Source organism: Pisolithus orientalis (assembly GCF_024613125.1).
Source record: "Pisolithus orientalis strain OTSU chromosome Unknown F5J12scaffold_5, whole genome shotgun sequence".
Lineage (NCBI taxonomy): Eukaryota > Fungi > Basidiomycota > Agaricomycetes > Boletales > Pisolithaceae > Pisolithus > Pisolithus orientalis.
Genome location: NW_026260786.1, coordinates 995,829 through 1,019,767, shown reverse-complemented (window position 1 = coordinate 1,019,767; position 23,939 = coordinate 995,829). Strand labels below are relative to the sequence as shown.

Here is a 23,939-nt window from a genome sequence, read left to right as displayed (position 1 = left end):
AAGTAGATCACGCTATCGTCGGTGTGTAGGGTCAACCAGTTCAAGATGTATCGAATCCAGTGTGTTTGTTTGGTCGTGACTCCCATCTTCTGCTCCCACTTTGCTCTGCTCCACATCCGCTGACGTGAACGGTCCTCACTAGGTGAGTGTCCCTACACACCTTGTAGTATGTATGATGTCTTGTAATTTGCGTTCGACACGCGGGCCTTGCGCCAAAAGACGTGCTCGCCGGCACATCCTGAGGTCCGCGAGCTGAGACAATTTTCAACTTCTGATATCACACTTTTCGATGTAATGTATCGTTCGGCTGCTAACTAATTTTTTCTTTTTCAGTGACACAGCCAAGGATGTGAGCGTTGTGCTGGTCATTCTTCACATAGTAACAATGGATATGTTGGTTAGTTTGGCTTACCTACGATGTCTCAATCCCCAGACCTGGGCGCATCGTCGTCGTCCCCAGAAACCGGTACTTTTGAATGTAAAGTCTTTAAGCCTCTTACATCAGCCGTATCCCCCCAACGTGCGTCTACGCCGCTGTTGTCGTGTGGCGAGACGCAAGAACTTACACCTGAAATCTGGAGTGGGAGAACTCCCTGACTCATATTTTACACCTACTGCGGAAGACCTCAAAGCTGCGCAGGCGACCTTGACAGCGCGTACTCAGGCCCTCACAAACGCGCCACTTCAGCTACGTGCAACAAGGGAGGCCGCAGAGAAGGCCAAGAGAGACAGATGGCCGAATGTCTGTGGGCATGTCGCTGGATGACTGACCAGCTTATTTCCATTGCCACAGACCACCATTCGCATCAGATTTAGCGATCGAACTCAGCTGGAGAAGACGTTTCCTTCAACCGAGCGTATACAGTCTATATATACCTTCGTTCATTCATCCCTCCGCGATGACGTGAAGCCAGTCAATTTCATGCTATGTATGTCACCCCTATGGAATCACCAAATGAATTTCTTTTACCATTCACTCAGATCAGTCCCCTCCCAAGCGTGAATTCAAGGTCTCTGATCCGAAAATACGAGAACTGTCCCTTGTAGAACTACAATTAGCCCCGTCTTCCGTGCTCTTGGTGCGCTTTGAAGATGATTCGCTGAATAGTATGTCCACCTTTCCCTCCTAGATTAACCTCAGAAGGTTTAAGCATCTTCTTAGGAAGTAACGTCCCAGCGCCACTATTACCAGCTCTAATGGCGCAAGCCATTGAGTTGCCAGCCCCTCCTGCCTTTGGGGGGGACGCAGACGCTCCGGGGCGTGCTGCCTCATCTCACACGAAGGCTACATCTGATAAGGGGAAGAAGGTGCCCAAATGGTTGAAATTAACACAGAGTGAGTGCATAACCTCTGGTTATACCTATTGGGGGCCCATAACGATTGGTCGCCAGGGAAATGAATATGGTAGAATATTTACACAATTTTTCGAGCATACAAATATTATCAATGTTGTGACGGTAAAGGACAATATCAATAGATCGGAAACTGTGGGTCAATATGTTGAGACCATGCTCTCAGACCTCCAACGACATCTCTGACATTCAGGTTGCGATCAAGGTCGCGAAACACCTGTGCAGCGATCTGGGAATCATTGCCGAGTCGACAAAGAACGAAAATCTTGGTTGTACAGATTGCAGGTATATGGGTGGCAGGTTCGGCAAGTAGCTCTGAAAGTGGAATACCTAAACTTTTTGAGTATGTGTGATGCACTGAGGGATGGTCTGTTACTTTTTGATCCTGGGATATGACAGATGCCAAATTCCGTCCTGGGTCGCACGTCAATTAATAGGTACTGCTCCTGTAAATCCATTTCTCGCCGTAGGTCCTAGAATTATCGAAATCAGCAATCAATTAGTTGACAAGCAGAACTAGTACTTCTACTCTGATCCGCTCTCCAGGACTTCCAGCTATCAATCCCTGCTCCAGCCAATTGGGTCTTGCACCTCCACAGAAAGTAACATAATCCATCCCCTCGATAATATGAGGTTTCGGCCCCTGCTGTCCGCATGCAGGACACGTCGGCTGCCTAGCACGGAGTTTTATAGAACGGAAAGGGGGACTGGAGATCGCAGAGAAAAGTAGAAGAGTGGCATTTCCATCTAACCTCGACAACAATCCGGCGAGAGTTGTGGATTCTAATTAAGGGCACGTACCATGCAGACCTGTGATCAACTTGACAGCCTCCAGTGCTTGCATGTTGCCGATGATACCTGTCACAGCACCCAGTATACCTGTTTCTTCACAAGTACCAACTGCCTGTGGTGCAGGAGGTTTAGGAAATATACATCGGTAACAAGGGCCGTTTTGTCCGAGATTGTAGATGCAAAATTGGCCTTCATACTTTTGGGCAGCACCACTGACTAGGGGTTTTCCGAGCCGTACGGCAGTGTCGGACAGCAAATACCGCGTGGGTGCATTGTCCGTGCAATCCAAGATGACGTCGTAAGGTTGTAAAAACGACAATGCGTTCGAAGGACTCAGCATTTCGGTCAGTGTAGTAACTTGGATGCTGGAGTTGATCCTACGGTCACGCGTGATACACTGGTACGGCACATCGAATTAGATCGGTACTCACCTCCGTATGGCTTCCGCAGCCGAGTAAGCCTTCGGCTTCCCAATCATCTGTTCGCTATGCAAGACTTGCCTCTGGAGGTTGGACAGCTCGACCTTATCGTGGTCGATTATGCCAATATGTCCTGCGAAAGTTTAGTTAATCGCGAACCTTATCGCTCGCACGGTGAATTGCGTACCAACGCCAGCGGCGGCAAGATATTGCAGGGCCGGACAGCCAAGTCCACCTGCACCGACCACGACTGCTGATGACCGCTGTAACTTGATCTGACCTAAATTCCTTTAAGCTATCAGAATGAAGCTCCAGCGAGGAGTTACTGAGAACGACCTTCAAGACCGAAGCCGTCCAGAATCATTTGCCTGCCATATCGAAGGTAATCACTTGTATAGAGCAATCTATCTTCTGTTGGTCCAGGGTCCATCAACTATGATTTGCGCGACTGTCAGGTCCACAGCTCCTATCCAGGTTACATAATCAAAACTATGCTGCTCTCCCGAAGTTACACAATCACAAGGACCCATGTCAACCGCTGCGCCAAGCCGTATCGATGAGTTCCCTGCAGCCAACGAACCATCAGGCTCTGGAGTGTCCCATCCGAGAGATGGTGCAATGATGCATTCAGGTTCGCGGCGGACTGCAAACACCTTATAATCTGACTTGTTTCTGGATGTTTGAGCAGGACGATTGCCACCAGTACTTCCGTGGCCAGACATTGGTCGTATTGCAAAATGGTCTGTGTCTTCCTACAAATTCGGGTTTGGAGCAGAATGTCTGAGGGATGGTGACCCGGACACGTTCTGGCAGTGCGTATAATTATGGCTTCAGAAGGCGTAAAGTAAAGACAGACAGCTCGGACGGACCACAACCTCACTTCATTACAATAGAGTTCCCTCAAAAAGTCGCCATACAGGTAAGTGAGATTGGGAGTGGGTTGAGCGAATTCTTTTTTATATATACGAAACACCAAGAAAATCAGTATCTACCTTAGCTGGCCCCAAGATGATTCATATACACCATCCACCCTTGCCATCCGTGCCGGGACTGGTCCGAGTGACCTGCAAGACGTCAGAATGGCCACTTTGGACAAGCCGGATGGCTGGATAACATTCGACGTTTCCTCCGAGCTTGATGAGGACGCAACTTCATTGTAAGCCATCAATATCTACGATTAGGTAGACGTAACTGACATTTTCGCCATAGCAAACCGGTTCGTGCATATGTGCTTCAAATTATCGTCGTTGCCAACCACATGAGCGGGAAGGACACCCACATTCGTGGACTTAGAGTGTTAGGGCCCATCGAGTGCGCTGTTTTCCCAGAATTCTCCAGCAAATTACTGAGCTACATTCGAGTGACAATGCCGCAGAAGACGATCCGTTTCCATTTGTCACGCCGGCATTCAAGATGTACGAATACCTTCGATAGCTGATAATTTTGCGTCCAAGTTCATCATATTACCCGCGTATTCTACAGCCGTTGAATAACAATATATACGCAAATCGATTGTCCATTGGCCAGTAAGTTGGGCCCATAATTCCGTGGTGTACCGGATAATAGCAGTTTCGATGAACGAAAAGACGACATTGGGTACATTTCTCAAGGCTTCCTAGTCAGGCTGATATGAACGAGGATGCTGCGGCACCGCGCCGTAGCTCGATGTCCGACTGCTGTCTCTCATTTGAGAGTATTGTGCTTGCAGATTGCTATTAAGTACTTGGCTGGAGTAATATGGTTGAGTACCATTTGTGTGATGCGGTGGTGCGGCAGTCGTGGCGTGCGGGCTATCATTGTGCGGGTATGAGACGGGTTGCCATTGCCCGGGACTATGCATCAGTGGCATAGGTACGGTGGACTGCGCCTTAACTACTATCAGTAAAGAGCACGCAGCAGCGCCGAAACGAAAATACCTGGGACGAAGGGGGATAGGGGCGTATTCCAGGGCTTTGCGCCGAGTAGGGGGGGTGGTGCGAATACTGATTGTGTTGTGTAGTCTCTGAAACTGAATACGTAGGGCGAGAGGTGGAGAAACTACCCCCCTGGGGTTGGTAGTGGGCGAATGTGACATTCGCGGACCGCGGCTGTTGGTGGCAGTACTGCGGTGCACGCAAAGGGGAAGACCGTATCTCAGATTGGTTTTCGTAAGTGTACCTTCCACTCAAAGCAGCTGGTGGATAGTAACCCCCGTTCAAGTAGTTACGAGGATAGGGGTAGTAGGGCTGCGTCCCAGTCGTGTAGTCCGTTGTGCGGCGATCCATGGTAGCACTCGGGTGATATAGAGCTCCGTGGTTGGGTGGTGATGTTTTTGAGTCCTTCAACTGGCACCGCTGACAAACAAAATCATCAGAGTCCCAGTCTCGTTTCTGACGGCGGGCCAAAGTATCTTGTCTGTCATGACAGGGGATGTGTTGCCATTTGGAACACAAGGTACAACATACGACAGGTACACCATCATCCTAAAACAACGATCACTAGAGTTCAGTGGGGAAACAGGGGGATGCTTGCCTGGTTGAGGCCTTTACGAAGACAAATTTCGCAGTCGAGCTCCCAGGTCTCTGCGGAGATGCGGGATCCACTGCCGCCACCGTTGACAGAAGGGACGCTTGAAGAAGTCACACCAAGTTGCACGAAAGAGTTTGGAACTTGATCGGCTTCCTCAAGTCCGGCATGCTCCCTATAAGAAAGGTAAGAATAAACGACATAATGGATGGGGGTGTTACCTCAGTTCTGTTTCCTCTTCTTCCGCGGACCGCTGTTCACGCATTTCGCGTTCTCGTCTCCGTTGTTCCCGAGCATTTTCTCTCTTCAATCGTTCTGCTTCCTCCTTTCGTTGGCGAGCCTCTAATCGTCGGGCTCTGCTTAACTTCTCGTCTTCCTCTTCGCGTCTTCTCCTAGCTAAGCGCTCTTCCTCTTTTAGTAGTTCTTTCGTCGCTATTCGGGATGAGCGTTTGCGGTGAACAACGGCTTCCTCCATACGTCGCTTCTGTTCCGCTTCCTGCGGCAAAACAAGTCAGGCAAACGGATCCATTAGTATTAAAAAGATCAGCCAGCTAACCCGAAGTTCTGCTGTGATAATCGGGACGATGTTCTGAGACAAGACCTTGTACAATGCCTTTTCTGCGTAATGAGCCACGTTTTCAAAGCGTCCAGCAATGTTCTCCCACTCTTCAAGAGCTACACATATCTGTGGAGTGGATGAGTGACGTGGCAACGTATCTGATCAAACTGACCGTCTCCCACTCGACAAAATCACCAGGGGGAAGGGGATGCCGATCTGTAGCTGGCTCTGCTTCTTTCTCTTCTTGAGTGATATGCATGTCAGAGACACCAGCATCTTCTGTAACACCAAGATCTTCCTTGGACAGGACGGACTCTCTTGCCTCCACCTCCGTTGCAGACGCCCCAGGTCCAGGTTCCGATTCAATATCACTAAGTTCCGTAAGGTCACTGACAAACTCGTCGTCGCTCTCTAAACCTGTCTTTGTGCCGTGCTCTCGCCGGGACGGGGAAGGCGAGGGCTTTTTGTCGACTGGGCTTGTAATTTGGGTATTTAACCATTCCTCCGGGATCTCTTGCCATTCGTCTTCTATGACCGCCTCCCCTCGGAGACGTGCACTGACACGAATTCCAGTCAGTCGGTGCTGGTTACGGGAAAGAGAATTTGCTTTTGAGGCCTTAGTGCGAGATAATGAAGTTATATGGCGCTCGAATTTGGCGAGGTCCTTGGCTTGCGCATCAAGTTTCGCATTTGCGCGAGCTTTAGCAGCGCGACTACCCCTTGAATTCAAGGGATTTTCAGGAGCCTTCTGACGGGCGGACTGTGATGGTATATCTCGGTCCAATCGCTGACGTTTGGATGAAGCGAGTCGTTCTTGAGAGACATCGTCTGGTTCCTTCGGACTTCTTACGTTCGGCTTGCGTTTCCGCTTGGCGGTTACTTTTGGTGGCTCCCGCTGGATCCACAAGCGGTCGGCTGGAACCTTGGCAATCACTATAATGACGCCTTCGGCGGGGCTTCGACGTACCTCCGATCAGCCAGTAAGCGTTTCTTTTGGCGTCATAGCCAATAGGTTCGATTCTCTTTAAAATGAAGGAATGAGTCGTTTCGATGTTTTCCTTATGGCAAACACGCACCCATTGCGCGTTATCATCATCGTCTTTCATCTGGGAACGCAGGCGAAGGGGGTTTTGGAACTGCCATTCTACCAAGGTATGAAGGGACTCGAGTTTGGCAAGCATAGGGAGTTCCAACCAATTTATCTGTTTCCCACAGTGTTGAGGTTGGTCCGTACCAGATTCTTCGTCCTCAACCTTTACGGGGTCAGGACTTCTATGGCTCTCGGTGGAACAATCATGGCCGATAGGTGTCCCGTCCAGCGGAGGGTCTTGCTGTGGAACTTCGCAAGCGGGCGTTTCAGAAGAGCCGTTGGTGTGAGGAGGGACAACGGTGGAAGCACGTGATGACTCTGCTGCATGAGACTGCCGCGGCTCCATTGGGCCGATGGGGTTGGCATCTGGATTTCTCTTGAGATACTGCCTGCGCAACACGTTTTGCCAGCTATCAGTACTATACCGGAAGCATTAGCAGAGATAGAGCACAGTAAGTCATAGAATCACCTTATTTTCCTGTCTTGAGTCAAAACTGTGAGCAACCGCTGCATTACGCGGGACAGGACTCGGTCGGTAGAGTATGCGAGGTCATTCTCGATATCCTGTGGGAGTGCAGGGTCAGCCGACAACGTTTGCAGGTTGGGGATGAGATGGGACACTGACCACGAGCGCGACATCAGACATGGCGAATAGCGCGTTGAACGTGAAGAAGAACTGGCTGAAGGCGGCCCATTTCCACTGTCGTCTGAGCTGGGAAACGTTAGGGTCGAGGGGGGAAATGGGTGGCTCGGAAGGGGGAGCAGGAGACTGATATGTTGTGGAAGAGGGGCAAATGACGCGGTTAGACGTGCGGCGAGGCATACGCGCAGCCCAGTTATGACTATGTGTATAAATTTAAAAGATCCACCAGTGACTTGGGCCTCTCAGACTGGATTTGCTGTAGGTGACACCCTGTACAGATATACGGAGCGAGACTTGACAAAGACGATACAATTAACGAACTAGTTGCAGCGATCTGTCGCTATCACTTACGGGGCCCAGGGGGAGTCCTTTGTGCACGCAAGACTCGATTTCTTCACAGCGCAAAGTTGGACCAGAGAGGCATTCCAGCCCACTTGCACCGCCACTCCCTACTACAATAATAATTGGCAAGGAAATTACCATAGCAATCACAGATTTCGTACACAAAATACACTATTTACTACGAATTGGCCCCCCTTTTGGCTCGCTGCCTCATCTTGGCTTTGGCCGCCTTCGATAATTTACGGACGTTCGGGGTCTGATATCTGTAGCGCGTAGCGTCAGTAGCAGCGGGTGTCAGCGTATAATGTCGTGCGTTACGTCTCCCTCTCCCCATGTCTCTCAAGGATGGATTTCGTGCAAAGCGTGATCTTCATGTACGGCGCAAGTTTCTGCTTCGGACTGTCTTGTCCGTTAGCAACTATTCAATCGTCGACCACTGTGGAGGGACGCACTGCGAGGAGCCTTCAAGAGCAAGGAGCAGAGCACTTGCCCTGTTCTCCCCCTCAACAGGCACTTGAGACCGCTCTTCGAATAAGAGCTGGTTGAACTGATGCAATCCGACCAGATGTCCTTCGAGGTACTGGCGTTTAATTATCTCAACCACCGATATGAGCTTAGGGATCGCCGAAGCAGAGGCCTCACTTGGGCCCGAGTAGAGTACCAGAGGTGTCTCCGGGTTCACCTGCTTTCACGTTAGTTATTACCGATTCTACGTGACCGGGTACGCACTTGAAAGAACTCCAGTGCTTTCTTCACCCAAACCCGTATTTTCCCGTGGCGAGTTACGCGTATACTAAATGTTGTGTCTGCACCATCATCGGCGACAGTTGCTTGAATGGCGGCCTGCTCGATGTCCATCGACCAATGAGGACAGGAAGCGGCGCTGGCACATGAATGCTGACCTAATACAAACGATTACATAATACGCATATTTTTTTGTTAGATTGTTTGGTCAGGCTTTTCGTCTGCGCCTTCCCTTATACCACGACTGAACGGCGTTCTCGCACAACTTGTCGACAACTTCTACGACATAATGGGCAGCTATGGAGGCGGTTCACGGTCAACAGACTGGTCATACCCACGCACAGAGCGTTTTGATAGGGGTTTTCACGATCAGGACAAAATGAGCGGGCTCGGTGGCGGACTTCGTCCCATTGACTGGTCGAGCCAAAAGGTTGAACGGTTTGAAAAAAACTTCTACGTAGAGGACAAACACATATCTGCCCTCTCCGATCGAGAAGTAGAAGATTTCAGGCGCTCCAAAGAAATCAAGGTAGGGTTTTCCGCCCGCTAGTGGACTTTCTAGTTCTCACCCCACCTAGGTCCAAGGTCGTGGCGTCCCCCGCCCGGTCAGGTCATTCGAAGAAGCGGGCTTCCCAGAATATGTCATGGCATCAATCCGTGCTCAAGGTTTTGCCTCTCCGACTCCTATTCAGTGTCAAGCTTGGCCGATGGCTCTCAGCGGGAGGGACGTTGTCGCCATTGCACAGACAGGCAGTGGAAAAACAATATCCTTTGCATTGCCTGCCATGCTTCATATCAATGCGTATGTTGTTTCTCTCTGTGCGTGCAATCTATTCTGACTCCCACCAGGCAGCCTTTACTGGCCCCAGGAGATGGTCCGATAGCGCTGGTGCTGGCTCCAACGCGTGAACTAGCTGTTCAGATTCAGCAGGAGTGCACCAAGTTTGGGTGAGTTTCGTTGGCTCGTATGTGTTAATCTCTCTCACCTGCTTATGTTCCTCAGGGCGAGCTCTCGTATCCGGAACACGGCTATTTATGGTGGTGCACCAAAAGGGCCTCAAATTCGCGATTTACAGCGTGGAGTGGAAATTGTAATCGCAACTCCTGGGCGGTTAATTGATATGCTTGAATCGCAAAAGACGAATCTGCGCCGTGTGACTTATCTTGTGTTGGATGAGGCTGACCGCATGCTCGACATGGGTTTTGAACCTCAGATACGCAAGATTGTCTCTCAGATTCGTCCAGATCGTCAGACACTGATGTTTAGTGCTACCTGGCCCAAGGATGTGCAGAAGTTGGCTAGTGTATGTTATGTCCATGCCAGTCCTGTGCCCCTCCACTGACATCTTGAAAAGGATTTCCTGAGAGATATGATCCAGGTCAACATTGGCTCGATGGAATTGACTGCGAACCCCGATATTCAACAGATCGTGGAAGTGTGCAGTGATTTTGAAAAACGGGCTAAACTTATCAAGCACCTGGACCAAATCAGCTCTGAGAATGCCAAAGTTCTGATATTTGTTGGCACGAAAAGAGTCGCAGACGATATTACCAAATACCTTAGGGTAGATGGGTGGCCGGCTCTTGCCATCCATGGTGACAAAGAACAGTATGTCGATTTCGTATCTATACTTGTGTTTACCCGTCACTAACATGTTTAGGCGCGAACGCGATTGGGTATTAGGTGAATTCAAGGCTGGTCGTTCTCCGATTTTGATTGCCACGGACGTTGCATCCCGTGGTTTAGGTATGTCTGTTTCCTCTCTGTGAGCGCTCCGACAGGGACTCCGCAAGCGCTCCCACAGGGATCTCGGCGCTTTGTCCTGTCTGCAGATGCGCTTATATGCAATCGGTTTGGGGTGTATTGATCATCTGTCTGCTCCATGTACTCTGCAAATCTCCTATTTTGCGCGCCGGGTCTGTCGTTATCAATCATGATCGAACCATTTAGATGTGAAGGATGTTGGTTACGTCATTGTAAGCGACAATCCCTTTGCCCTCTCAGACGAATTGACATCTTTTTGTTAGAATTATGACTTCCCTAATAATTGCGAGGATTACATCCATCGAATTGGTCGCACAGGAGTAAGTTGCTGTCACACTTCTTTAAGGGTCAGTCGACTCAACAAGCCGCAGCGCGCCGGCATGAAAGGCACGTCCTATACCTACTTCACCACCGACAACGCCAAATCAGCAAGAGAGCTCGTAAACATATTGCGCGAAGCGAAGGCCAATGTTCCCCCTCAGCTTGAAGAAATGGCAATGTACAGCGGTGGAGGTGGTGGACGTAGTAAGTACTGTCCTCGTTTAACGATATCTCTCTCTAACGTCGTTGTAGACCGTTATGGTGGAGGTAGAGGTCGGGGTGGTGGAGGTGGCGGTGGTCGTCACGGTGGCTATGATGCCTATGGTGGTGGTGGTGGTGGCAGGGAGCGCTGGTAAAGCGCGGTATTTGTGTTCGGCCTGGAGGGCAGGGGGATCGTTTGTGAGATTCCGTGTTACGTTAGAAAGCGCTATTATAGACATCGTGTTTGAGCATGAATACACCAGTATTGGTTTCCAGTTAAGAGTCGGTTAGGATTCCTTGTGCTTAGGAGCCCGGTCGAGCCGTTTGCTTCAGCCGATCCCTAACGAGGTGGACTAGCGCGCCTCCCTCAATACTCGTTTCCCATAACTCTACTTTGGCACATTCGATCTCTGCTATTAACTGCCGTTGTCGCTGCCGTGCTCGTTCGATGATGTCGTCGCGCGACAGTGTCGTTACGGCAGTCGTCACGCTGGTAGTTGGCCTCTTTCTCCTTTTCTCTTTGTCCGTTGCATGTGTTGGAGGATATTGAGGACCATGAAGTGTTTCTCCAGTTGCGTTGTCCCGACGCTCATAAGTATTCACATGGGGTTGATCAGCTTCTCGGTTTGAACTGTCAGGGATAGCGAGAACGGTCGGTAATCCAGAGCATGACATATGAGTGCCAGGAAGTGCGATGCTCCCGACCTCTGTTTCAGCAAGTGCTGTGGCCTCTGCAAGTTGGAGTGAACACCACTACGTCGAGAGATAGCTCAGAGCTTCACACCTGGCGGGGGTGACCCGAAAAGCGAGTCTGTGTCATCTTCGCTGGCAGACGACGGCGTGCGAGACATTTTTAAGAACGAAGATGTCGAAAGATTTGAAGACGTCAGCTTGAGTCGGTGGCTATACAGACGACCACCAACTTATCTCTCAGCCATTCAAGATGGTTCGACCCCGAGTCTTTTTCGACTTTGCTATTGGAACAGAATTAGTGGGCAGGTATTGCACCATCTACAACTCATCAGGAAAACCTGTAGACACGAGCTCTCTTCGCAGGGTTATTTTTGAGCTATTCAATGACACTGCTCCAAAGACAGTTGAAAAGTGAGCACATTCATATATGGCGCCGTGCTCTGGTTCAACGTTTAATCACGGCAGTTTTCGAGCGCTGTGCACAGGAGAGAAAGGCATATCTGCTGTATCTCAATGTCCGCTCTATTACAAGAACAGCATCATCCACCGCTCCATCAGCGACTTCATGATACAAGGCGGTGGTCAGTCCGAGCAAATTGTGCCGTTTTCTCAAAACTGACTCATTCAGATTTCACAAAGCGCAATGGAACTGGCGGGGAGTCTATCTACGGTGGCAATTTCCCAGACGAGGATCTATCCAGACCCCTGGACACGGAAGGGTTCGCCTATCCGATACGAATAATTTATTTTTCTTGTGTTGACTTTACTGCAGACTTCTTTGCATGGCCAACCGAGGGCCTGATACCAATGGTTCCCAATTCTTCATTACCCTTCGAGAGTGCCCCCATTTGGATGGCAAGTACCTTTGTTCCCAGTGCAAGCTCTTCCGCTTACTAGCTTCCAAGGCAAGCATGTTGTATTTGGAAGAGTGATTAAGGGATACGAGGAGGTCGTGAAAAAGCTGGCGGAGGTCCCTGTGGATGAGAAGTACAGGCCACAGCTTCCAATCGTGATCGTGAAATGCGGCGAACTAGAGCTTAGAAGAACCGGCCGTTCGACCGATGTCGATTGTAAGTCTTTGGTGTTCACACCACGGTGGTTATCCGCTGACTTCTTGATATCAAGCGAAGCGGTCAGAGAAATCGAGCAAACGCCGCAGAGCGCGATCACAGTCGAGCGGTTCAGAACGAGAGAGAAGAAGCCAGCGCAAGAAATCGAAGCGCAGAAAGAGCGAAAGCATTGTCAGAGACGTCCCACAGAACCAGAACGAGGTAGATATTCACAAAGAGACGGAAGAAGAGTATGATGCTCGACTGGAGCGCGAGGAGCGACAGCGTATTGAAGCTGAGAAGCGCAAGGAACTAGAACGTCTCAGTCGTGAAAGTAATTCTAAGAAGGATGGAGGTGTGCGATTCAAAGGTATGTTGATTTTGTATGAGTCAGTTAGTAACAGTTAAACGAAAAATGCAACAGGACGGGGAAGAATGAAGTTTATCGACCCAGAATTGCATTACCGGCAATAGCGACGTCTATCGAATACGACAGTTGTTTTGCCTCGGGCTCGTCCACATCAAACAACCAGGAGGCAGGAAACATGTTAGTGCACTCCGGGCCTAGACGGAATCCTGTACTACCCCTTCTGTAGTAGTTACCAACCCCCCTTCACCATCCCTTCTGCCATCACTGTTCACTGTCGGCACTTTTTTGCTAGCTGCGTTGGCGAAGCTAAATGAAGGTCTCACGTTCGATGATGTCGAAATGGGTGAATGAGATGTGGTAGGGCTGCTGACGGCTTGGGGTGGTGTTGTTCTCGTAGCACCAGATCGCTCAGTTGCTTGCCGGGAGCTCGTGCGAGACATGGAATGTTGCGGTACACGCTCCTTGATTGCCTCGCGTTCCTTCTCGAGGCGAGCCACGACTTCTCGTTCCTTGGAGGAGACGTCAACAGGTCTACCAAGGGGTTAGAATCGGAAACGGGGGAGAGGAGAATAGCTAACTTCGCAGCGCCAAACGGATTTGCTTTTGGGACGGGAGGATTGGAGGACATCTTAGGCGAAGACAACGGAGATGGAGTAGTGGAACTAGTGGAGGAGCGAGGAAGTAGCTCCAGTTTTTTGCGGCTGAGCTGGGGGGTCGGGGGAGTTGAACTGCTTGCTATATACCAAGTGTTCAAGCAGTCCTGCACGGACATAAGAGAAGGTGCACTTACGCGAGGTGCCTCCCTGAGCCCTTGCCCGCCCGCCACGCCAGTCCCCTTCGTCAGGGCCGCCATCCTTTGCCTGAAATGATTCATATCTGCCCCTTAAGCTGCCAAACCTTCCAGACGGCACTTCGTCAGCCAAGCTTGGCCTGAATTTGCTACCCATCGACCAGTGCTCGTCTCTATCGGCAGGAGAAGGTTGACCCTCTGGAGTGGACAGCCCGGAACCTCTTCGACTACTAGGAAGTACGTCTGGTTCAGGCACTTTTGTGAAAGGCCGTGATGACCTCCAATCACTGGCCTCATCGGAAACACTCGGCGGAGGGGGCATACGTTCACCCACGGGGCCTTCAAAGCGCCGTCGCGACGAATCACGAGGTCCTCCAGAGCTAGGCGGGGGAACTTCCCGACGCCAACTACCAGAGAATTTTGCGTCATCTTCCCCACCAGCAAAAGCAGACCGTTCTTTTGCTACAAGCAAATGTAAATTTATGAGCGTATGGAACGCATGTTACTTACGTGGCTCCGCAACGCTCACTCGAACGGTCCTCCCAGACAAGTTCTAGCACATAACTTGAGCAAAACATCTTTGCTTAATGGGCACATTCTTACCGTGCCTGTCCTTGTCAAGGCATCCTTCAAAGAGTCTAATTCAGTAAATTCGACGTAACCAAAGCCTTTGGGTTTTTCGTCACGGTCTTTAATAATTTTGACTGACTTGATCTACAAATTTTTCTAGATTGCCTGCAGAAGCTCAGTGAAAATTGGCACACCTCATGGGGGCCGAAGAACGTCTCTAATTCGTTTTCGGTTATATCGAAAGTGAGGTTTCCAACAAAAACTGTGTAAGGGGGGCGAGTTGGAAGCGGAACATCTTCGCGGGGTGAGATAAACTGGCGATCGGCTGTAGCGTGCGTAAATCGACATGGAAACATAAGCCAAGTGGTAATACATACACCGTTGAATAGCGTCGTCCCGTCGGCTGAACCGATCATTAGAACGAGAAAGCCGTTCTTCATCAGTCCTGATGGCAGCTGGTGCGTGGTGCAGCGATGAGTTAGACATGCGAGGAGTCCTTTAGACAAAAGTCGCTTACGAGCTGACGGGAGGGAATCCATTTCATCTGCCCAAGAACCGAAAGCTGCATGCGGGATCAGTGCGCAGGTTAGGATCTGCCTAGCCAGGAAGCATACTGCTATCGCCCAGAAATTCGTTGAGCGACATCTTGGATGCTTTGGCTTTTTTCGGCGCTGCATCAGAGTAAACACGCCATCTCCACATGAACTGAGTTGGCTCATACCCATGATTTGGATATTTTTTACTGATACTTTCTGTATCTGTGACACTGGACTGTTCGCTTGGACGATCTGAAGCAGTGAGATGACGCTCGTCGCAAGTTTGGCGGACACATCCCGGCAGCTGTCCGAGTTTCCCACGCTGCCACTGAATGCCCTCGCTCGTCATAACCACCATCGGACGTACCAGCCATCATGATCCTACTCGAGGTGAGTTCTATGGAATGAATGGTCCTGGACTCATCCATACGGTGTTCACAGTCTCACAACGTCATTATATATACCACTCTGGCCGAAAAGGCGGCCAAGTGAGTTCCCCATAACCAGCTGCGCACGATCTAACGAGCCCAAAGACCTTCATCTCTAGATGTGGTATTTGTAGATTTTGATGGTGTCAGGTTCCACATGTCCACACCGGAAAAGAAGACCGTGATACAGCTTTCCATGAGCATCCGTTGCTGGGATGAGCTTGCACAATATGGTGCACTCGATATCTTGAAACGGGAGTATGGATCGTTGATCAAGGCAGCTACCGAGCCCGAGTATAACGTAACGCTTCAAATTGACCTTGAACAGTTACCCGCTGATGTAGGTGAGCATGCCCACGCTAGTTCCCGAGTAACAGCTAATTTGCACACCAGAGAGCCGCGAAGCTATCATAAAGTCTGTTGCCCTGATCAAGCGGAACGTGTTGGGAGCGCCCTTCGAGACGGCTTTCAGAGAGCAGAAAGAATTGGAAGATTCGGCGGGTTCTAGGGGGCAGTTCATGCAAATCCATTATCGCGATGAGGAGGCCATCTACATTCGAGCAGCTTCGGATCGCGTCACTGTCATATTCTCAACTGTTTTCCGAGAGGAAACCGATAGGATATTTGGAAAGTTATTCTTGCAGGTAAGTGTATGTACCGTTTTGTGCGCGACAGTCTTCTGACAGGCATCGTAGGAGTTTGTTGATGCCCGACGACCTGGGATTCAGAACGCGCCTCCCAGTATCCAAAATGCCCCTCAGGTACTGTACTCTAATCGGGATCCTCCTCTTGAGATACGTGATTTGCCTGGCCTTCGGCACTCCGAAGACATAGGATACGTCACCTTTGTCCTGTCTCCTCGACACTTCGCCAAGAGCGACGCTTCATTCAACACCATTTCACACATTCAACTCTTTCGTGACTATCTTCACTACCACATCAAATGTTGCAAGGCATACATGCACTCTAGAATGAGACATCGCGTGTCCGAGTTCCAGAAAGTCCTGAATCGTGCAAAGATGGAAACTGCAACAACGGAGAGAAAGACTGTCACGTGTGTCCTTTCCGCTGTTGGCGTATTGCACTTCTATTAATCTTTCTTTCTTCAGGGGAAGGACCATGGTGTCTCGCTGAACTCGCGGATGGGATGTTCTGAGACGGTATCCTTCATCCAGGGATTGTAGAGGAAACCATAGCACGTCTGTACAATAGTCCTCTTAGGAGCGTTCCCGAAGGAAAGTACTGCAATTTAATGGAATGCTTCTGAGCTCGCAGGGATCTTTTCAGTCTGTTACAATGTTGCCGCCTTTTCACGAACCCAAGGAGAGAAGAGCTTTGTCCATGTGCACTGCCTCCCTTATGGCTTTTCGTAAGCGTACCCGATCTCCAGAGACCTGTCGTGCAACAGTCGGGTAACATCCCCCATAAATGTCCTTTGTTAGCCCTTGGAAGCTGCGGATTACAAGTGATAGTCCATCTTCTCAAAAAAAAAAAAGGTTCGACGGATGGGAGAAGTGAGAGCCCGCAGTCTGTAGCTTAGGAGGCTTGAAGGCAACATCAGGAAGCGAAAAAATGGTTTAAACCTGTTTAAACCCGTCACTGACTGGTCGTGACCGCGATTCCGTCATTCCCCGTCTCTCTGATGAAATATCATGTTCATGGACGCCAAGGCAGGACACCGCCAAAACGCAGTTCGCGTCAGGAGAAAGAACTTTCCCTGCGAAATATGAAAAGACAGACGAGCATTGTGCATCCCCATCGTAGTGGACTGATGATATAGACTCGGAGGCCGGGAACGCAAGCCTCGACCTCCTGTGAGGTTATGAGCGGAATGATCTCTTGTTCAAGTACTTTGTGAGCCATAAATAGGACACCTTCTTGGGATAGCTCGACTCAAGCAGGCGCTTAAGGATGACGTGCGTATGATCATGCAGAGACCAGGGCGGCCGAAAAAGTGAAGTGTACACAGCGGTCTGCCGGCCACGTCCACCCCTAACTCACCCGCAGTGTTACCCAGTGTGCGTCAATTCTCTTCCCGTAAGGATTATTGTCTTTAATCCTCCCACTCTGGAGGCAATCTATTAAATGGACTTCATCGACTCTACTCTTCTACAGCTGGGCTTTAGGTAGGCAAGCCATACTTCTTTTTCACAAATTCAACTGTCCCAGGATCCCCTGTGTTCTGTTTTTTGTGAGTAGCTGATGGCTGCGGAATAGAAGATAACGTACTTTTTCTAGGTCATCACTAATCTTGACACATGGCTGATTGTCGATCGAATACAACTTGATGACCATATTCAAAGCTTTACTCTTCTCCTTGTACTTGCTGCTCTTTGTGTGGAAATCGTTAGTGAGGAACGTCCCGATTCCGAACGAACCTAGTACCGAAGGTTGTGAGTTTCATGGCGGAAGAAGTCTTACGTTGCGCACATGGAAAACCAATCTCGGTGCATTGCTTTTTCAGTGCAAGGGCCTTTTCCAGAGTGACTGCATCAGAGTATATGATACTCTTTGTTCGGTAGTCAACCCCAACGCCTTCATACATTGCCCTTGCCGCCGGTGCAAACACTAGTGGATCGCCCGAGTCTTGTCTTAATCCCTGCCATTTAGCCACACGTTCTCGGTCTTGAGAGAACTCCTACTTTCGAGGTTCGCAACCAAGGTGGTTCGTTCGAAGGGAAATATGCGTACCTTGAAAAAGGCTTGGGTGGAAAATGTGTCAGTCAGTGCGACGAGTAGCTCATTGGGATATGTTTCCTCCCAGAGCCTCAGGGCTCGAATGTTCGCGTCATCGTAGCCTGTCAGAGCAGCAACCTGAAAGACAATTGTCTCGACGGGAATATCTTAAGAGTCATGGTAACAAGCTTACACCCATGAACCACTCGCTGTGGAGAGAATGGATAGGGAGGCGCCGAGAGAAAAGAAACAGAGTAACTTACTGAGCGATTGTCCCTATAGGAGCGATGTTGTATTTCTTCGCAAAAAACATCTAGCCAATTATTCAATAACTTTGCGAGGTGTCGGTAAGCAGCTAGTCTGACGTTGCTCGTGCCCGTGACTTTCCCTACTCCAGGGAATTTAGCTGCTGCCTTTAGTATAGAAGATATGACAAGATCCTGCGTGTGGCAGGACCGTCTGCGTCGGGTTCCAAATTCACTGAATGCGCAGTCGGCCTGCAGTAGCGCCTCTGCTTTGCGCTGGGCTAGCTCTGTCAAACCGATGTCATATTGTTTTACTCATATATCACCACGCCTTACCTTTCTGGCCACTGTAGTTCCAATCCGTCCTATCGATGCGGAAGTAGAGTTCGCTCAAACATGCCATCATAGGGACCTCCCACAATATAGTGTCCACCCAGAGACCTCTGGCTTCAATCTCTACGTTTCCCCATTGACCGTCCTCAGAGACGGGTATGAATTTGACGGACACTTGTTCTGTTTTGAAACGGTATTGTTCGAGAAAATCGAGGTATTTGTCTGTAAAAAACGGGCATTTGGTGGCCAACCACGCCTTCTCGTCACTTGTTAGAGAAACATCCTGGAAACCTGAGATGGGTGATCAGGTATGATTAGACTCGGAGAGTTGGTATATGGACTGTACTGGCGAGAGCACTATGAAATGCATCGATGCATCTACGGGAAAAGAAGACATCCTTGTCCCTGTGTGTAAACCGGTAGACAGCCTCCGCTTCTGGGAAATGTTGCTTAACAGCCTGCTGCATGGTGAACTTATGGCACACGTTAGCTGCTGAGACCGCTGAGGACAGACGGCATGAGGGCACCTTGTATAAATCCGAGTCAAGAATGGATTTGAGGCGGTACGGAGCGTTTGATTGGCCTTGGCCCATCGTTGGCGGTATGGAATGGTGCAACTAGGAGACTGGTTTCAAATCCCTGCACCCGCCGATGGAGTTATGTTTGCCACGCCAGCTAAGTTGGAGCCTCCTAAACTGATAAGATAAACCACATCTGAATCACGTGATATATACTACCAATGCTCTGTCGTTACCGGTGGACAGCAAGTATTCCGCACTACAGACATGGTTGGTGCTGCCGCGCTGCTCATCCGTTCACTGACATGGTTCTTCAGTCCTCCAGGATAGAAATCTTGAATGATGGTGGTTTACGATCTGACGGCAGGCGTCAATATGAGCTGCGAGATATCACCATCGAATTTTCTTTGCAGGGACATTCAGATGCCTCGGTCACGTTTCAGCATGGACTGACACAAGTGCTCGTTTCTGTCCTGGGGCCGCATGAGGCGAGGATGCGTTCACAAACTGCCCACGACCGCGCTATTATTAATGTGGAGGTCAACGTTGCCGCGTTCAGCACGGGAGAGCGGCGAAGACGCACAAGAGGTGACAAGTGTGTTTGCGCATCAATCTAGAGTAGAATGGCCTCGACTGACGTGCGTTGCATCGTAGACGACTGCTAGAGCTCGCCTCTACTATCAAATCGACCTTTGAGCCCGTTGTCCAGACGCATCTCTACCCAAGATCTCAAATAGATATTTTCGTTCACGTCATCCAACAGGATGGCGGTCTCCTTCCTGCCTGTATCAACGGCGCAACATTGGCGCTTGCCGCCGCTGGCATACCGTTGTCTGACTTTGTGTGTGCGATCACAGGTGGCGTACACTCAACGTCCCCTTTGTTAGACCTCAACACACTCGAGGAGAACGACGTTCCTCATGTCACCGTTGCTATGATGCCTCGTACAGAACGCGTTGCACTTGTGACAATGGAAACTCGTTTACGTGCTGAGAATTTTGAAGAGATCTTTAAGTTGGCTATTGACGCGGGCAAGGTTCTGTATATGGAGATGAAGGCTGCGCTTCAAAGACGCACTCGCGCGCTAGTGGTGGCATTGGGTAGCGGTTCCAAAGCAACGACACAAGCGACGGCGTTTGACGTAGACGAATTATGAATAATGACCAAGTAAGCATATTCCGGCTACTTTGACGCTCTTGTAGTTGTCTTCCGCCGAAAACATGCCAACCATTTCTCCCCACTGTTTCTCTCGACTTTTTTACCCTCTTCGGTGCTGTTGTACACTGCATCTAATATGGGCCCTTTGCCCTCTTCTCTCAGATCAGCCTCACTGACGCCTTCGAACAAAGGGAAACTTTCCAAGTGGCTATTCATCCACTCGTGCAAGTCGTGAACGTCTGTAATGGTGTAGACTATTCCCCCGGGCTTGAGAATGTATGCGTACTCGGCAAGGAGTGCTGGGGAAATGATGCGGGCTTTATGCTTGCGTGCTTTGAAGTGCGGGTCGGGGAACAAGAAAAATAAAGCGGAGAGAGAGTGCTTTGGGAAGTAGTTGGGAAGGAATTTCATCGCATTTGCACGAACTACCGATACGTTTTGGTAGGGCGTTGCGGTGATAGAGGTCAATGGCGGTGTGACGGATGTAGATGTCATGCGCAGTGCGGCGATACGGTCTTGCACGAACTGGGTAACTTGCACGCGAATTTCGAGGCCTAATACCGTTCAATTGAACATCGTCACGTTGAGATCAGCAAGTCTAATGTCGCATCTCACCCAGCATCAACGTATTAGGAAAGAGGGGTGCCAGCGCGATTAGGAGACCACCAAATCCACAGCCGATGTCAGCAAATTCCGGTGTTTTGCTAGTGTTTGCAAAGGCAGGGAAGTGCTCGCTCCAGTCCATCGTCTGGGGAGATATCGGATAGTCTAGGGCATGGTCAGAGAAGGGGTTGGCATGAGCACGTTGTCTGTAGTGCTTTTTCTATGATAGATCGGGGATGAGCGTACAAGGAGGAAAGAGTGGCGTGAACTGACTCACCTGAGGAAGAAGAGTGTTTGCGACGACGGCTGAAGACCGATCGGAGGGTCTTTTCCGCTTTCCCATCAGATATCTTGGCTGGAACGAAGGAACGTTGTCTGTCGTCGGCTTTGGGGGCACGTGACTTCGGGTACATAAAACGTCTCGTTCCGAAATTTTGCTTTTCCTCCGAACCTTGGATCCGCGCCATGGCTGCTGCTCTCCGTACACGTTCGCTCTTGCAGTCCAACCAGCGTTTTACTTCCCTCTCTCGGGCCAGTCTTCGCTTTGCTTCCACTGGGTCGAAGCCGTTGACGCTCAAGGAGCGATTAGCGGAGCTCATACCCTCCCAAATAGACCAGGTTGTTCTTACGCTTCCAGCCATTTGTTTTCTTATGCAGTCGTAATTCAGGTAAAACAAATACGTGCAGACCATGGCAAGAAGTCGTTCGGTCCCGTGTTGGTTGATCAGCTTTATGGGTATGTACAGTTTGTTGGGGTTTGCTCTCGCTTCAACTATTCTGTTTAGCGGCATGCGTGGTCTCCCAGCTTTGATTTGGGATGGTTCCGTTCTGGATGCCGGTATGATATCCATTCTTTACTGTCGTCAACGACGTTCATTCATCGTACGAAGAGGAGGGAATCCGGTTCCGAGGGAAGAGCATCCCCGAATGTCAAGCGCTCCTTCCAAAGGCTCCGGGAGGGTCGGAACCTCTGCCCGAAGGCCTTTTCTGGCTTCTCCTCACTGGTGAGGTTCCAACGCAGGAGCAAGTCAGAGCCTTGTCTAGAGACTGGGCCGCCCGTGCCGCTATCCCTGAATTTGTTGAGGAGATTCTGGACAGGTGTCCGCCTACCCTGCACCCCATGAGTCAATTCAGTCTTGCTGTGACTGCGGTAAGACAACATCCTTTTCATATGCCGAAACTGAGTTAACCTGCCCCTAAGCTTAATCATGATTCCGCTTTCGCAAGAGCTTATCAGGAAGGCATATCCAAGAAAGAATATTGGCAACCGACATTCGACGATGCCATGGATCTGTGAATTTTTCTTGTTATTCCCTCTCTAGTGCCTCGCTGAATATTTTTAGCATCGCAAAGTTGCCGAACATCGCTGGGCGAATATATCGCAATGCGTTTGGTGATGGCAAGGTGCCTGCAATAGACCTCGAGAAAGATTATTCGCATAACCTTGCGGCTCTTCTCGGCTTTGGAGATAATGAAGCATTTGTTGAGCTGCTTCGTCTGTATATCACCATCCACAGGTACGGTATTTTTGAAGTTTGTGTTGTCTCTCTAACTTATTCCCTCACCCGCCCCATAGCGACCACGAGGGCGGAAATGTATCTGCTCACACGGGTAAACTTGTCGGATCGGCTTTATCTGATCCCTTCCTCTCATTCGGTGCTTCCTTGAACGGTTTGGCTGGACCTCTTCATGGACTTGCCAATCAAGAGGTTCTCATTTGGTTGCGTAAAATGCAGTCAAAGATCGGCGAGAACGCTAGTGACGACGCCGTCAAAGAGTACGTATGGTCAACACTCAAGGCTGGCCAAGTTGTTCCCGGTTATGGTCATGCCGTCCTCCGCAAGACGGATCCTCGTTACACTGCCCAGCGGGAGTTTGCGCTCAAACACTTGCCTAATGATCCGCTCTTTAAACTTGTTGGCCAGGTTTATGACATCGTTCCAGGCATCCTTCTCGAGGTACGTGTTATTCTCACGGATGGCGCTTTGATGCTGAGAACATATTAGGCTGGAAAGGCTAAAAATCCATGGCCAAATGTTGATGCGCACTCGGGTGTTCTGTTAACACACTATGGCCTAACAGAGATGCAGTTCTACACAGTGCTGTTTGGCGTCTCCCGGGCCTTTGGAGTTGCTGCACAACTGATATGGGATCGGGCATTGGGTGCCCGTAAGTCGTCATGTCTTACCTGCTTGTTAACAACTGATGAGGCTCTCCCAGCGCTTGAGCGACCCAAGTCATACTCCAGTGATGCCATCCAGAGGATGTTCAAAGATAAACACTAGTCAATACCTATGTAACAAGGAAAAGGCATCAGCCACTAGTTAGCTGGAGGTAGAAATAGTTGAGGTATTTTGTGTTGGTTACAGCCACTTTCACAAGTTTGTAGAAAACGAACATGGCCGGCGCCGCCGGCAGGCACCTTGTTTACCCTGCTGGAGTGCTGCCCTTGTGGCATGTGCCACATGAAAGAGATGTACAAGCAATTGATTCATGTACCTATAGCATGGCCCACATGCATGATGATATAGTACACATACATTATGTGTTCATGACAGCAGTCAACCTCACACCTATGCAGTACCCTCACTTCCAAGGCATTGATGTCCTACCTTGAAATAAGACACTATTGTCTGGAAAACTTGAGTAGGGCAAAGAGTCCTTCTCATTGTGCTGCTGTTAAAAGTATTTCACTTCTTATCAGCATTACACAGGGAAATGACAGAATCTGAGCCTAGAGACTGGGAGCAGTGCTGCATCTTCTGATCTGAGTGCTGTGAAGACAGCAGGCCTGACAAAGCCACTTCCCACCTGCAACAGTGCCAATCCACTCCATGGTGAGAACCCACCATAGTCCAACTACACACTGATAGACCTGGCAACTGTGGTAGCAATGGCACTCAACTCCAATCACCAGTGGCATCTTGTTTAAGGATTGCCACACACTGTCTTCTCTGCACCTTTCACAAGAGTTGTTGGTACCACACATATACAAAGTGACTCATTCAAGGCTATATAATCTTGCTTGTTTCTTGTGCATTTGACCTGTTGATGGATGATTCTCCCCAATGCCCAAATCCCATAGAAGTGGGAGAGGTGCAAACATATGTTGTTTAGTATGTGTTATGCCTGAGTGTGGTGACTTCTTCAAATGGAATAGGCATGAAGCACGTGAGGGGGAGACTACGGGCTGAACTTGTTGTAACCCCTATGGCTCAGTTATCCCAAAGATCTGA

The 23,939-nt window shown here is 49.8% G+C and overlaps 14 protein-coding genes across 14 annotated transcripts; 7 read left to right on the top strand and 7 right to left on the bottom strand.

The window, feature by feature from the left end:
* The first annotated feature begins 68 nt into the window (after positions 1 to 68).
* F5J12DRAFT_448695 (uncharacterized protein) lies at positions 69 to 1,806 on the top strand. The gene is made up of 10 exons (XM_051739482.1): positions 69 to 142; positions 334 to 349; positions 403 to 520; positions 582 to 742; positions 794 to 929; positions 982 to 1,107; positions 1,163 to 1,336; positions 1,393 to 1,488; positions 1,559 to 1,696; positions 1,753 to 1,806. The coding sequence occupies exons 3-8, from the start codon at positions 418 to 420 to the stop codon at positions 1,398 to 1,400; spliced, it is 708 nt and encodes a 235-aa protein (XP_051603125.1). The 5' UTR covers positions 69 to 142; positions 334 to 349; positions 403 to 417; the 3' UTR covers positions 1,401 to 1,488; positions 1,559 to 1,696; positions 1,753 to 1,806.
* Positions 1,345 to 3,053, bottom strand: F5J12DRAFT_448769 (uncharacterized protein). The gene is made up of 7 exons (XM_051739484.1): positions 2,901 to 3,053; positions 2,752 to 2,844; positions 2,577 to 2,697; positions 2,155 to 2,522; positions 1,877 to 2,100; positions 1,730 to 1,826; positions 1,345 to 1,683 (listed from the first exon to the last, which is right to left on the bottom strand). The coding sequence occupies exons 1-7, from the start codon at positions 2,992 to 2,994 to the stop codon at positions 1,472 to 1,474; spliced, it is 1,209 nt and encodes a 402-aa protein (XP_051603124.1). The 5' UTR covers positions 2,995 to 3,053; the 3' UTR covers positions 1,345 to 1,471.
* A 195-nt stretch (positions 3,054 to 3,248) lies between these two features.
* On the top strand, positions 3,249 to 4,089 carry F5J12DRAFT_964853 (anaphase-promoting complex subunit 10; the record flags this gene model as incomplete). Its single annotated transcript, XM_051749986.1, has 5 exons — positions 3,249 to 3,376; positions 3,423 to 3,483; positions 3,542 to 3,720; positions 3,774 to 3,875; positions 3,926 to 4,089. Coding segments are annotated over 5 exons (543 nt in total), but the record flags the coding sequence as incomplete, so codon positions are not given.
* Position 4,090: 1 nt separating this feature from the next.
* Positions 4,091 to 7,860, bottom strand: F5J12DRAFT_448812 (uncharacterized protein). Its single transcript, XM_051739485.1, has 11 exons — positions 7,713 to 7,860; positions 7,344 to 7,654; positions 7,188 to 7,282; positions 6,705 to 7,137; positions 6,596 to 6,650; positions 5,801 to 6,543; positions 5,626 to 5,754; positions 5,291 to 5,565; positions 5,076 to 5,244; positions 4,481 to 5,026; positions 4,091 to 4,431 (listed from the first exon to the last, which is right to left on the bottom strand). The coding sequence occupies exons 2-11, from the start codon at positions 7,539 to 7,541 to the stop codon at positions 4,180 to 4,182; spliced, it is 2,895 nt and encodes a 964-aa protein (XP_051603122.1). The 5' UTR covers positions 7,542 to 7,654; positions 7,713 to 7,860; the 3' UTR covers positions 4,091 to 4,179.
* On the bottom strand, positions 7,780 to 8,578 carry F5J12DRAFT_810482 (uncharacterized protein). Its single transcript, XM_051744786.1, has 4 exons — positions 8,433 to 8,578; positions 8,156 to 8,385; positions 8,022 to 8,102; positions 7,780 to 7,966 (listed from the first exon to the last, which is right to left on the bottom strand). The coding sequence occupies exons 1-4, from the start codon at positions 8,559 to 8,561 to the stop codon at positions 7,882 to 7,884; spliced, it is 525 nt and encodes a 174-aa protein (XP_051603121.1). The 5' UTR covers positions 8,562 to 8,578; the 3' UTR covers positions 7,780 to 7,881.
* A 248-nt stretch (positions 8,579 to 8,826) lies between these two features.
* On the top strand, positions 8,827 to 10,889 carry F5J12DRAFT_715961 (P-loop containing nucleoside triphosphate hydrolase protein; the record flags this gene model as incomplete). Its single annotated transcript, XM_051740983.1, has 10 exons — positions 8,827 to 8,976; positions 9,026 to 9,249; positions 9,297 to 9,395; positions 9,451 to 9,751; positions 9,803 to 10,056; positions 10,109 to 10,194; positions 10,399 to 10,424; positions 10,476 to 10,532; positions 10,584 to 10,734; positions 10,786 to 10,889. The coding sequence occupies 10 exons, from the start codon at positions 8,827 to 8,829 to the stop codon at positions 10,887 to 10,889; spliced, it is 1,452 nt and encodes a 483-aa protein (XP_051603120.1).
* Positions 10,890 to 10,963: 74 nt separating this feature from the next.
* On the bottom strand, positions 10,964 to 11,594 carry F5J12DRAFT_448488 (uncharacterized protein). Its single transcript, XM_051739480.1, has one exon. The coding sequence runs from the start codon at positions 11,407 to 11,409 to the stop codon at positions 11,038 to 11,040; it is 372 nt and encodes a 123-aa protein (XP_051603119.1). The 5' UTR covers positions 11,410 to 11,594; the 3' UTR covers positions 10,964 to 11,037.
* A 46-nt stretch (positions 11,595 to 11,640) lies between these two features.
* F5J12DRAFT_448639 (cyclophilin-like domain-containing protein) lies at positions 11,641 to 13,058 on the top strand. The gene is made up of 7 exons (XM_051739481.1): positions 11,641 to 11,838; positions 11,893 to 12,008; positions 12,056 to 12,146; positions 12,200 to 12,282; positions 12,333 to 12,497; positions 12,553 to 12,846; positions 12,901 to 13,058. Exons 1-7 carry the CDS (start codon positions 11,678 to 11,680, stop codon positions 12,948 to 12,950), a joined length of 960 nt encoding a protein of 319 aa, XP_051603118.1. The 5' UTR covers positions 11,641 to 11,677; the 3' UTR covers positions 12,951 to 13,058.
* F5J12DRAFT_889718 (uncharacterized protein) lies at positions 13,041 to 14,851 on the bottom strand (the record flags this gene model as incomplete). Its single annotated transcript, XM_051747358.1, has 9 exons — positions 13,041 to 13,377; positions 13,425 to 13,581; positions 13,637 to 14,098; positions 14,147 to 14,189; positions 14,240 to 14,350; positions 14,401 to 14,531; positions 14,584 to 14,661; positions 14,724 to 14,768; positions 14,821 to 14,851. The coding sequence occupies 9 exons, from the start codon at positions 14,849 to 14,851 to the stop codon at positions 13,041 to 13,043; spliced, it is 1,395 nt and encodes a 464-aa protein (XP_051603117.1).
* A 215-nt stretch (positions 14,852 to 15,066) lies between these two features.
* On the top strand, positions 15,067 to 16,665 carry F5J12DRAFT_810457 (Arp2/3 complex, 34 kd subunit p34-Arc-domain-containing protein). Its single transcript, XM_051744784.1, has 6 exons — positions 15,067 to 15,132; positions 15,184 to 15,230; positions 15,276 to 15,514; positions 15,564 to 15,814; positions 15,866 to 16,224; positions 16,280 to 16,665. The coding sequence occupies exons 1-6, from the start codon at positions 15,118 to 15,120 to the stop codon at positions 16,302 to 16,304; spliced, it is 936 nt and encodes a 311-aa protein (XP_051603116.1). The 5' UTR covers positions 15,067 to 15,117; the 3' UTR covers positions 16,305 to 16,665.
* Positions 16,666 to 17,229: 564 nt separating this feature from the next.
* Positions 17,230 to 19,147, bottom strand: F5J12DRAFT_448414 (Quinolinate phosphoribosyl transferase). The gene is made up of 10 exons (XM_051739479.1): positions 18,952 to 19,147; positions 18,771 to 18,897; positions 18,428 to 18,715; positions 18,212 to 18,378; positions 18,110 to 18,159; positions 18,040 to 18,055; positions 17,862 to 17,984; positions 17,601 to 17,808; positions 17,400 to 17,548; positions 17,230 to 17,352 (listed from the first exon to the last, which is right to left on the bottom strand). The coding sequence occupies exons 1-10, from the start codon at positions 19,015 to 19,017 to the stop codon at positions 17,293 to 17,295; spliced, it is 1,254 nt and encodes a 417-aa protein (XP_051603115.1). The 5' UTR covers positions 19,018 to 19,147; the 3' UTR covers positions 17,230 to 17,292.
* A 100-nt stretch (positions 19,148 to 19,247) lies between these two features.
* On the top strand, positions 19,248 to 20,098 carry F5J12DRAFT_715437 (exoribonuclease, exosome component 4; the record flags this gene model as incomplete). The annotated part of the gene is made up of 2 exons (XM_051740954.1): positions 19,248 to 19,537; positions 19,597 to 20,098. 2 exons carry the CDS (start codon positions 19,248 to 19,250, stop codon positions 20,096 to 20,098), a joined length of 792 nt encoding a protein of 263 aa, XP_051603114.1.
* Positions 20,099 to 20,111: 13 nt separating this feature from the next.
* Positions 20,112 to 21,094, bottom strand: F5J12DRAFT_448345 (putative methyltransferase). Its single transcript, XM_051739478.1, has 3 exons — positions 20,981 to 21,094; positions 20,716 to 20,923; positions 20,112 to 20,654 (listed from the first exon to the last, which is right to left on the bottom strand). Exons 1-3 carry the CDS (start codon positions 21,044 to 21,046, stop codon positions 20,125 to 20,127), a joined length of 804 nt encoding a protein of 267 aa, XP_051603113.1. The 5' UTR covers positions 21,047 to 21,094; the 3' UTR covers positions 20,112 to 20,124.
* Positions 21,095 to 21,150: 56 nt separating this feature from the next.
* Positions 21,151 to 23,186, top strand: F5J12DRAFT_810422 (citrate synthase-like protein). The gene is made up of 9 exons (XM_051744783.1): positions 21,151 to 21,321; positions 21,372 to 21,439; positions 21,489 to 21,541; positions 21,594 to 21,853; positions 21,905 to 21,996; positions 22,047 to 22,220; positions 22,280 to 22,661; positions 22,710 to 22,872; positions 22,924 to 23,186. The coding sequence occupies exons 1-9, from the start codon at positions 21,169 to 21,171 to the stop codon at positions 22,986 to 22,988; spliced, it is 1,410 nt and encodes a 469-aa protein (XP_051603112.1). The 5' UTR covers positions 21,151 to 21,168; the 3' UTR covers positions 22,989 to 23,186.
* The last annotated feature ends 753 nt before the right edge of the window (positions 23,187 to 23,939 follow it).